Source organism: Vigna unguiculata, chromosome 1 (assembly GCF_037176805.1).
Source record: "Vigna unguiculata cultivar grain cowpea cultivar isolate G323 ecotype 2 chromosome 1, ASM3717680v1, whole genome shotgun sequence".
NCBI lineage: Eukaryota > Viridiplantae > Streptophyta > Magnoliopsida > Fabales > Fabaceae > Vigna > Vigna unguiculata.
Genome location: NC_140792.1, coordinates 21,512,353 through 21,523,940, shown reverse-complemented (window position 1 = coordinate 21,523,940; position 11,588 = coordinate 21,512,353). Strand labels below are relative to the sequence as shown.

Here is an 11,588-nt window from a genome sequence, read left to right as displayed (position 1 = left end):
AAAAATTCTTGACATTCGTAAATCGAAAAGTACAGAAAAACTAAACAGGACAAAAGAAATGCATTTCTAATTTTAGTACAAATCCAAAACAGAATAAAAGCTACAACAACACAAATAGAAAGAAAAAACATACTAATAAAAAATGAGGGTGAAAAATTGGTACACACGGATAATATGAGATTGAAAGAATGTAATCTGTTAAAACCCTAAAAGAATGACTCTTAGAAGAAAAGAAAGTAAGGAGAGACAAGAGAAGTGACAAAAAGATAATAAGATGAAAGAAGAAAATAGAATTATAAGAGAATAATAATGAATAATCATTATCTTCTTCGTAAACAAAATTATAATTTACTAAATAAAGATTTTAACTTATTAATTATTATTTTTAATACCAATAAATATTAACATACACTAATAGTAAATTAATTAAATTTTATTTTCAAACATAAACTTATAATAATATAATAAAATTATATTAGTAATAAAATATCTTTTATCTTTTTGAGATCTTTTTTATCTCAAACATAATTTTATAATTAATTTAACATAGACATAGCAGTACGTAAATATTATTTTGAGACTATTTTTCTTAAAATATTTTTATAATTAATTAATTAATTAGAAAATATTAATAACAAAAATATTTTTTAAGTCGTCTTTTATTGAAGACCTAATGCGGTTTAGCTTTATTCTTGAGCCCACACTATTTATCATTTAAATACGGACCAAAATTAGTAATCCAAGTTTTAGAAGTACTCGTACAGTGAATAAATAAATAAATATAAAGAATAAGTGTACAGGTAAGGGAATCTTTACGTTAAAGTAAAGCAAGGGTTGATTATTCAAATGATTTTGTAAGCTCTAGCACAATGGCAAGATCTTCTGAACAGGGGTGGGTATTCAGAATTGATTTATTCATCACAACAAAGATCCCAGTTTTTGCTGTTGAATGGAAGAAAAATAGATTATTTAGAGGGACCGAAGGGAAATAAAGTACACTAAAAAAATTATTTCGTTCAAAAATTAAATTTAAATTAAAATCAAATGATTCTACTTTAAGTTCAATAAATGCCAATTCCTTAGTTATTGGATTATTAGCCTTCCATTTGAGTATCGGTCAAAATAAGATATAAATAAAAAAGACTAAATATTTATAAAACGGTGGTGAACGAAATAAAACCGAACTTTTTATGTTGAAATTATGTAGTTGGTAAATTTTTCAGATATTTAAAATAATTCAATTGTTTACGTCAGCGTTATAGTCTTTGATATTTAAGGAACGCACCTACGCAGTTGGTGATTACGGTTCCGCGAGCGAAGAAAATGGCCTCGTGGAATTCGTTTGAACTCGAAGTTGTGTACGAGGCTCTGGGTTGGTTCGCTTTCGTTTCCTGGTCCATCAGTTTCTACCCTCAAGTCATCTTGAATTTTCGCAGGAGGAGGTACCATCTTCCTTTTCTCACATCCTCTATGTGTTTGATTAAACTTAAATATTTGATTATTATTATTTATTATTATTTTTAATTTAGTGTGGTTGGGCTCAACTTCGATTTCGTGCTGCTGAATCTGACCAAGCACAGTACCTATCTCATATACAACGCTTCTCTCTACTTCAGCTCTGCTATTCAGAAGCAATACTTCGACAAATACGGTTATGGAGAGGTTCCTTCTCAAACACACTTCAATTGTTTATCAATTAAATGAAAACGACAACGTTTCATGTGTGCTAAACTCTTCATGTCATGTCATGTCATGTCACGCTCTGAAAGGCAATTTTGCCCACATATGAGAATGGTTTTAATCTGAGAGAATGGTTTCCTCGATAAATTTCTTAGTATTCCAGGAAAATATGAAGAAAAAATGAAATATACTTTTCTGCATGGTAAAATAAACTTATTTCTAAGTTAAAACATTTAGAATTTTGGAAAAGCTAATGTAAAATAATTTATGATGATAAATAACTTCTATATAAACTAATTTTACTGTAGGAAAAAACGTATTTTTTTTTCTCTTCTAAAAATGGTTACATTGAAGTTTATGTAAACAGACCCTGCATGTATGATGTTTGAATCACAAATTGTCGTGTAAGTTTCGTTTATTGAATGTACTATCATTATCTTTAGAGTTGAATGAATGATGATTCCTGATCGATTGGCTAGTCTAGAAGTGGTTCATTTCGTGAGAACAAAAATAAGAACTGCTGTTGAAGGAGCTGTTAAGGACTCTTTTGTTGTTCTTTTTTGGAGAAAATTTTGATATTGGAAAATTGTGAATTGTTTGAGAGTTGAAGTAATATTTGTTGTGTGCATAAACATTTAGAGATCGCTGATGTGGTTTTAATTCCGCCTACTTCAGATGATACCTGTGGCTGCAAATGATGTTGCTTTCTCGATCCATGCTGTTCTACTGACGGCAATCACGTTGTTTCAGATTGCAATCTATGAAGTAAGAATGATATTGTTGAAAAATGAGAATATTCTTCGTTTTTGTTCTATGGACTGAGTTCTTGATTTTTTGCTGAACTTAGTAATTGTTTGTTTGTAGCGTGGGAGTCAGAAAGTGTCCAAAGTTTCTATTGGAATTGTCTCTGTAGCTTGGCTTATTGCAGCAGTTTGTTTCTTTATTGCTTTGTCAAATCATTCCTGGCTTTGGCTTATCTCCATATTCAAGTATGTTGTCCATGCTTATGTGGTTAATTGCTTTTGTTTCGTTCTTTATGGCCTTCAATTTAATTTCATAGAATATATGCGTGGATATACTTTTGGTTTTATAGCGGATGTTAATTGTTTTACTACTGGAGATTTGATATTGTTTATTCTTAACCAGTTTATGACCCCAATTTATGGAGCTCCCATGTCGTAATTTTTTCGATGCTTTCTTGAGACCACCTAATTCATCTCGAGCTGACATGCTATTCGCAGAATAGGAGAAAGCTTATTTCTTTTTCATCAATTACTAAGGAGATAATGTGGTCAATCTAGGCAAATGTTTTCTGTTTATTCTTCATTTGGGTTGGCAGGTGCACATAAAATTGAAGCTTTGGCTGAAAGTATTTATGTTCTAATTTGAGAGCACAGATGAATGAACTAATGTGTGGCAGCTTAAGAATATTGGCTATCATTTGAGAACCTTTATGATTTCTTATTTTGTGACCAATCTTATGAAGACATTTAAATTTTTTCATGTGTTGGGGTTCTTACCACCATGGCTCAGCTTATGGTATGATGTTAGGACAAAGCTTAGAATCTTCTTCTGTATATCGAAATACCTCAGATCCACCTTTGCTGTAGTGCTACAGTCCATGTTCTTCTGTGTTAATACAAAATATTAGGTTGCTTTAGTCTTTGGATGTAATTAATTTTTTTTTCTAACTTTTTTGTTTACATTTATTTTGTTGCAGCACAATTCAAGTAACTATGACTGTTATAAAGTACATTCCTCAGGTCGGGATTCTTTTTCAAATTTATTTGTCTTCTTTTCATCTTCAGACTGTTATTGACATATCTTTTTTTAAAGTAAAATTTCTTGGCAGAAACTAAATACCAATGAACCTATCATGTTCTTTTCCGATGTCCTTCTAGTCATTACTACTTAAAATCAATACCTTCCTGCTAGTGATAGAAACACCAAGTTATTAAACATAAGGAGTCAGATGGCAGAGGAAAGTTGGAACTCAATTCTTTCTCCTTTCATTGTATCCTTTAATAGGTTATTATTCCTGTAGTGATAGTTGGTGATAGTTGAAGCACCATTTTCTATTGTTGGCATCGTCCATTATTTGGGCTTTAGCCACATACTTCATGTAATATAATTGACTGGTATGAAATCGTGAGCTATCATACTGTACTAGACTTTTCCATTTAAATGGAAAACGTAACTGATCTAGCTCCAGATCTGTAATAATAAACTTTTAAAACTTGAATGGTTTGTTATTCGATGAAGTAGGCCTTATTTATCTCAATTATGTTAGTGTATTATAACAATAAATTAAAGGAAATTATATATCATCATTCATTTTTCTAATCTCTCAACAGAGTCAGGCCTGACTTGCTTTACATCCTCTCGCACTCCATGTGATTATGTGTCTTATGAATGTAGGCAGTTATGAACTTCCTGAGAAAAAGTACTGATGGCTTCAGCATTGGTAACATTCTACTTGATTTTTCTGGTGGAGTAGCAAACTATGGACAGATGGTTGTGCAATCAATAGACCAAAGTATGTCATTACTCACCTTCGTTAGTGATATTTCTTGTCATTTGATTATATATTTTCGTACGAACTTATTTTGAATCCCATCTTTCTAGATTCATGGGTCAACTTCTACGGGAATATAGGAAAAGTGTTACTATCTCTGGTATGGGAAGCTCTCTTGAGGATTATTTTACTTCTTTCTTGCGTTATAATTTTTTTTTTCTCCATGTATTTTGCGTGCAGTTGTGATTCAAATACTGATTCTTGTTTTGTTTTGTAATCTTTATTCTAATTTTTAAGTTATACTATTATTTTCCGTTGAAGAATGATTTCTTTTTTATCCAAAAGTGATAGCTCACTACTTAGTAGATGCCTATTGATAGAACTGATATACAGAAAAGCACTCTTATTACAACTGACTCTAAACCCTTACCATGTGATAGGGATTAGAACCCAAAACAACAAAGTACACAGCAGTCTCCTATGAGGTGTTAGAGAAACCTCACTCTCCTTAGCCCTTCCTATTCTCAAAAACAGAACAGCCCCCTCCTAGCTCCTAAACAGTCTTTATATAATGACTGTGACAGTTATAAATCATAACTATATTAACTGTCTAATTTCTTCCTTCTCCTATATACAATACCAAACCTATCAATACCAAACCTCTCCATGAGTTTCACCTTGTCCTCAAGGTGAAATTCAGGGAATTCCTTGTTGATGCAGGCAACCAATTCCTAGCTATTCTCCGTAGTTGGAAGATTTTGCCACGGAATCAAGACTTCTAATTCTCCTTGGCTTGTAGTCCGAACACCCAACGACTGCTCTGGATAAACTTCTAAGATATAGTCTTCCTTCAGCATAAGAGGTAGGTAGGGGTTGAGATACAACATAGGGTTGTATGGCCTTTTTCAGCAAGGATACATGGAAAACGGGATGTATTCTGCTGTGAGGGGGTAAGTTCAATTTGTAAGCAACTTGGCCAATGTGAGCAACCACTGGATAGGGTCCATAAAAGCAGGGACAAAGTTTTTCATTGGGTTGGAGCTTTAGATAAACCCAATTCCCAACCTAGTATTCCACGTCTCTATGATGATTATTAGCCTGTACACGATTATGATTTTGCACCTTACACAAATTGGTGCGTAACTCATTTAAAATATCATCTCTTTCTTGTTGCAATTGATTCACACACTATCCACGTTAGAGGGAATAGTAGTCCCTATAATAAACAAGGGAGGATCTCGTCCATATAGAGCTTTGAAGGGAGTCATCTTGGTTGAAGCACTATAGTTAGTGTTGAACCAAAATTCTGCCCAAGGTAACCACTTGGGCCATTTCTTTGGTTGGGAACCCATCATGCAACAGAGGTAGGTTTCCAAGCAACGATTGACTACCACTGTTTGACCATCCGATTGAGGATTGTAAGCAGTACTAAATTTCAGCTTGGTTCTTGCTTGACGAAATAATTCACACCAAAAATTAACAGCTGGTCATGATCTGATACAATGGTGGAAGGAAACGCATGCAATTTGACCACCTCGTGAAGGAACAGTTGGGCCATATCTGATGCCGTATAAGGATGTGCTAAAGGAAAGAAATGAGCATATTTCGTTAGTCTATCAACCACCACAAAGATAGTGTCCTTCCCTTGTGCCTTTGGAAGCCCGCCAATAAAATCCATAGATATATCAGACCTTACTTGCGTGGGAAAGGTAATAGCTGAAGCAACCCAGCGGGACCCAAGGTTTCTGTCTTATTACGTTGACAAACCTCACACTGCATCACAAAGTCTTTAATATCCTTCCTCGTACGCTCCCAGTGTACCACTCCAACAACTCTCTTGAAGGTCCGAAAATACCCATTATGGCCCCCCAAGGGAGGTTCATGTAAATCCTTAATGAGAAGTGGAATGCATGAATACTGACGTGGTAAAACCAATTTACCTTGATAGAACAATCTCCCTTTCCTCCATTCATAGCTAAGGTGAGCTTTGGAATCCACCACCAAATCCTGTATCAAAGAGGAGAGCTTGGCATCCTATTGAACCTCGGCATCCCAAGCTTCCCACTCATCTATTTAAAAACTAGATAGGGCCAGGAAATACCCTTTTCTGGATAACGCATCAGCAACTGTATTCTCCTTCCCAGGCTTGTATTGGACCTTAAAATCAAAGCCAATAAGTTTCGATGCCCATTTGAACTACTTTTCTGTTAACAACCTCTAGTCATCGAGGAATCTCAAACTTTTGTGGTCAGTAACAACTATGAAATGACTGCCCATCAAATATTGTTTCCATTTTTGTATTGCCTGAACCACTACCATTAATCCCCACTCATAAACTGACTTGTTTTGGCCCATATCCGATAAGGCCTGGCTCCAAAAGGCTAGTGGTGCTAGAGGTATCTATTTCAATGATGAAAGGTTTGGAAAAATCAGGGACGGCTAAAATTGGCAGTTGAGAAATAGTCCCTTTGAGTGCTTTAAAAGCTTGTTGAGACTCTACTCCGTTTAAAATCATCCTTATTTAACAATTGGGTAAGGGGTTTAGAAATCTTTCCATATCCTTGCATGAATCTACCGTAGTACCCTATCAAACCTAAAACTCCTCTTAAGGCTTTAGCATCTTTAAGGACAGGCCAACTTCACATGGTATTGACTTTTGTAGGATCTGCAGCCACCCTTTTGTCTGAGATGATGTGGCCCAAGTGCTCAAGGCTGTCCAAAACTGTACTTTTTCTTATTAATCCTCAATTTGTTGTTGCAAAACACCTTTAGAACCTCCACCAACCTCCACCAAATGTTGCACACGTGTGTTTAAATTAAGGCTGTAAACCATAATATCATTAAAGAAAACTAGCACAAAACCTCCTTAGAAAAGGCTTAAGAATTTCATCCATTAAGGACTAGAAAGTGGTTGGTGCACATTAGTAAGCTCGAATGACATAACTAAAAACTCATAATGATCATCATGAGTTCTAAAGGCAGTCTTCTCAATATCCTTTGCCCGCATTTGAATTTAATGATACCCAAATTTCAAATCCAACTTGGAGAAAACAGTTGCTCCTGTCAATTCATCCAATAATTCCTCTATTATGGGAATAGGGAATTTATTTGGAATGGTGATCTTGTTTAAAAGCCTTGTAATCGACACAAAAGCGCCATCCTCCATCTTTTTTCTTTACCAGAATTATTGGGCTTGAATAGGAGCTCATGCTAGGCTGAATAATTGTAGCATTAAGCATATCCTGCACCATATTTTTAATCTCGTTTTTTTGGTGATGAGAGTACTTGTAAGGTATAAGATTGGGAATGGAAGCTCCTTCTTGAAGATGAATGGCATGATCATATGTGTCTAGGAGGCAATCCCACTAGATCTTGGAATATTTCAGCATGTGATTCCAAGATTCGAAGCAATCCAACCGGAACAACAGACAACTTGTTGACTTCCCTTTCTTCCTGCCATTTGATCAGAAAATAAGAGCTTTCACTCTTCATTTCCTGTAGCAATCTCTTGAATGAAGTTTTAGATTTGGACAGGGTTGGGTCTCCTGTTAATATCTGTTCGCTATCACCTTTTGTAATAGTTAATCGTAATTGCCTGAAATCAGCTTTGACCTCCCCTACACTTGCTAGCCACTCCAATCCTAAAACAATGTTAGCCCCTCCTAAATCAAATATGAAAAATTGTTATTGAATCTGCAATCCCTGTAGATCTAGGAAAAATCCTTGGCACTTCCCTTGGCAATGCACCTTATGCCCATCTCCCACTTCGACAACAAAAGGAAGATTTTATTCTTTTCTCCGCCTACAACGTGCTATGAGTTCTAACGAAATAAAATTGAGATGCCCCACAATCTAGCAGAACCACTGATGTAAGATTATCTTAGTTCCTTTTAACATTCATGACTATGGTGATGATTTCTTAAGAAAGCTAAGTGAAAATTCTCACTGGATATTAAGATAGCAAGCTATCTAGATGTGAAGATTTATTTCACAAAGCTTTAGAGAAGGAAGGGATGTGTTGGTTCAAAGTAAAACGAAAAGGAAATGCCCATGAAACTTATAAACCCGAGATCAAACAAAGAAGAATAAAACATATAAAATGGAAAGAAGAAAAATGAGAATGTGAGAAGCATACCACTACAAAGGAGAGGCCATAGTCATGGATCCTTTGAAGATGAGTGGATGGTGCCGCCACTTGAGTCAAGGCTCAAGATAAGGTTTAAAAGTATTCACTCCCTAGGGAGAAAACTCTCACAATGGTTGATACACAAAGGTGCTTTAAATTCTTCAAAATATTCAATTCTTTTACAAGTGTTAGAGGTCCCCTTAAATAGATGCGTGTAGGTGCCTCTAAGCAAAAACAAATAGTCTCAAAGGGCTACATAACAAATAACAAAACCTAGCATCTAGAAGGTAGGTCAACAAAAGAGCACATGCACACCATCTAGAAGCCTTCTCGGCAAGGTGAAGGCACTTTCTAGATGATTCTAGACGTCTTGGTGGCCAAGGCATGTGGTCCTCCTTTCTAGATGTTTCTAAAAAGCTTTGCTCCTTCTCTCTCTTCTGCATGTGCTCTCCAAAAGCCATCCAAACGCGCCACTTGTCCTTCCTTGCACCACCTCCTAATCAACCTACAAAACAAGTAAAATTGGATTAGCATGGTGGCTTAGGTTAAGCTAATCTTTGAGTTAACAAGTCAACTTAAAATAGTCAATCAAGCTAACTTAATAGAATTCAAATTAAATAATTCTAAACAAGGATAAAGAGGGAAAATCCTCCCCTTTTGTCATGCTTCTTGTCATTCTCCTTGGGACGGCCTCCATTGTGCTTGGTGAGGTGGTCATGCCTTCATCAACCACCACCTTCTCTGTCTCAATGGTGCCCCAAGTTGCAAAACTTGCGCACTGCCTTGAAGGCTATTGAAACCCTCTATCTCCTCCTCAGTCATTAACATGTGCAATTGTTTATTTCTGCAAATATGGTTAGGCCTGAACTTTTCATCACATCGAAAACAGAGGCCTCTTTTGATCTTATCTTGCAGCTCCACCTTAGATAGCTTTCGAAAAGGAGCGCCCCTTGGATGTTGAAATACTCCCCACTGTACTAGTTGTCTCTATGGTCTCCCCTTTTCCTTTGTTAAGCTCAGTCGATCCCCGTGAACCACCCATGTCTCTAAAAAAAGTTCTAGTGACCGAATAAGGCTTGTAGCCACTATTGACCTTGGTCGCATTAATTGTTCCCTCTTTTGAAGATACTCGAATCTTGTACTCCACCATCTGAGCCTTAAGCATCAACTCAGCAAGATTGCTGGGTTCATATAACTTCACTTCAGCTTTAATTTCCGCCTTCAATCCGTTCAAAAAAATCCCCACTAAGTAATCTTGCTGAATACCCTTCAAAAATCCTGCTGTTGTTCAAACGGTTCTATATATTTTTCCACAGTTCCCTCGGGTTAATCCAATCAAGATTTCGAATGGATTTTTCAACATAGTGGGTTGAAACCGACATACCACCGCAACCTTGAAAACCTCCCATGTAGGCTTTGGGTTGCAAGTCTCCCACCATTGAAACCAATTTAGTGCCTTCCCCTTCAGAGCCACCATCAGCTTGCATTCTTTCGTCATCCCTGACATCCTTTAGCCGAAAATATCGTTCTAATTTGTTTGTCCACCCATATGCTTCGTCCCCTGCAAAAACCGGTATTTCCAGTTTCCTACAACGTGAATGAGACGAGAGTGGGTCTCTTTCATCTTCTGGTAGCTGTTCCGTGCGACCATTTCCTATAGAAGCTTCGTCCAAGGTTTTCTCTCCACGTGATAGCTTTTCCACCACCACTGTCAACCCCTTTATTAGATCTTCTAATCTTTGGAAACGATAATGGCTTTCATTTTCAGTTCTATCATGATCTTGAACATTTCTTGCATCATCTTTTCCAACCCCTCCAATCTTGATTCCATTCTTGTATTTATCAAGCCCTACGTTCCTCTCCACACCACAGCACCAAGATTCCAGCTCTGAATAGCAGTTTGATAGAACTGATATACAGCAAAACACTCTTATTACAACTGACTCTAAACCCCACCAATGCGGTAGGGATTAGAACCCAAAACAACAAAGTACACAACTGTCACCAATGAGGTGTTCGAGAGACCTCACTCTCCTTAGCCCTTCCTAATTCTCAAAAACAGAACAGCCCCACCCTAGCTCCTAAACCGTCTTTATATAATGACTGTTACAGTTATAAATCATAACTGTATTCATAACTGTATTAACTGTCTAATTTCTTTCTTCTCCTATATACAATACCAAACCTATCACATGTATTGAGAAACCAATTTTTCATTTTGCATAGATCTAGGATGGAGCTTGTGCCTGGTAAGTTATGCTTGTTTATTACGTCAGTCAGACACCGTTGCTAGAGGATTTTGTGACATTGTTTTTTGTGTAACACTCAACTGCAGGTGTCTGTATTCTTCGACATTATCTTCATTATTCAACATTATATTCTGTATGCCGGTAATAAAACCTCCAAGTCGGATATTACTGCGGAGCATGAAGATCAAATAAGAGAGCACCTTGTCAGACCTTCTGATCAATCACCACCAGAGAATGCGTAAGATACGATTTGCTTCATAATGTATATTAAACTTCCTACTTGTTGATATTTGTGTCGAAATCAAATTAGGATGTTTTTATTGTCCCATACATTAGGTGCACTTTATTACTGGGAACTTCAATAACCAGTGTAAAAGTTTTAAGAATTATTGCCGCGCATTCTTTTGTACTACTTTGTATCATAAAGTTACGTATGATCAAATGACTAGCATGATATTAACCAAGCTACTGAATTTTCTAGTGGTGTTTGTGGCTAACGATCAAATGAAAAACAGATGCAGTACCCAAATAACTTCACATCAAAATTAAGTTTTCAAAAGCCAATTTCATTTAAGTTTGATGGTAATATAATAGTTTTGTTTATACTTTTTATACATAATACTATGCGCACGTTGAATCAAACGATACCTCTATTGTAAGGAAGATGCCCCACTTAAATAGAATGCTTTGTACAGGAGAAAGCATAAATAACATTCTACCAGTAATTTCTCTGAATTTTTTTAGTGATCAATCTGTTGGTTTTGATCTAGCAAAAATATGACTTTTAGGGGAAATTAAACTCTCAAGTCCTCTGTCACTAACAGAATGTATGTGCAAATTGAGTAAGAGTAGGAAAAAGTGTTTCATTGTTTCCAATTTTTTTACCTTAATTTCCCCCTTACTTTTTCGTGAAAATGATGATATTCAACAGAACAGAAAATTTTCACTCCTTCATATTAAAACAATAAAAAAAATAATAATACTTTTATTCCATTATGCTTCATTACAGTTCATTTCA

At 35.9% G+C, this 11,588-nt stretch overlaps 1 protein-coding gene across 1 annotated transcript; it reads left to right on the top strand.

Annotated features, from left to right (window-relative positions):
• The first annotated feature begins 1,183 nt into the window (after positions 1-1,183).
• On the top strand, positions 1,184-11,034 carry LOC114183995 (PQ-loop repeat family protein / transmembrane family protein). The gene is made up of 8 exons (XM_028071224.2): positions 1,184-1,442; positions 1,530-1,662; positions 2,356-2,445; positions 2,545-2,669; positions 3,401-3,443; positions 4,099-4,216; positions 4,306-4,355; positions 10,657-11,034. The coding sequence occupies exons 1-8, from the start codon at positions 1,324-1,326 to the stop codon at positions 10,810-10,812; spliced, it is 834 nt and encodes a 277-aa protein (XP_027927025.1). The 5' UTR covers positions 1,184-1,323; the 3' UTR covers positions 10,813-11,034.
• Positions 11,035-11,588: the final 554 nt, after the last annotated feature.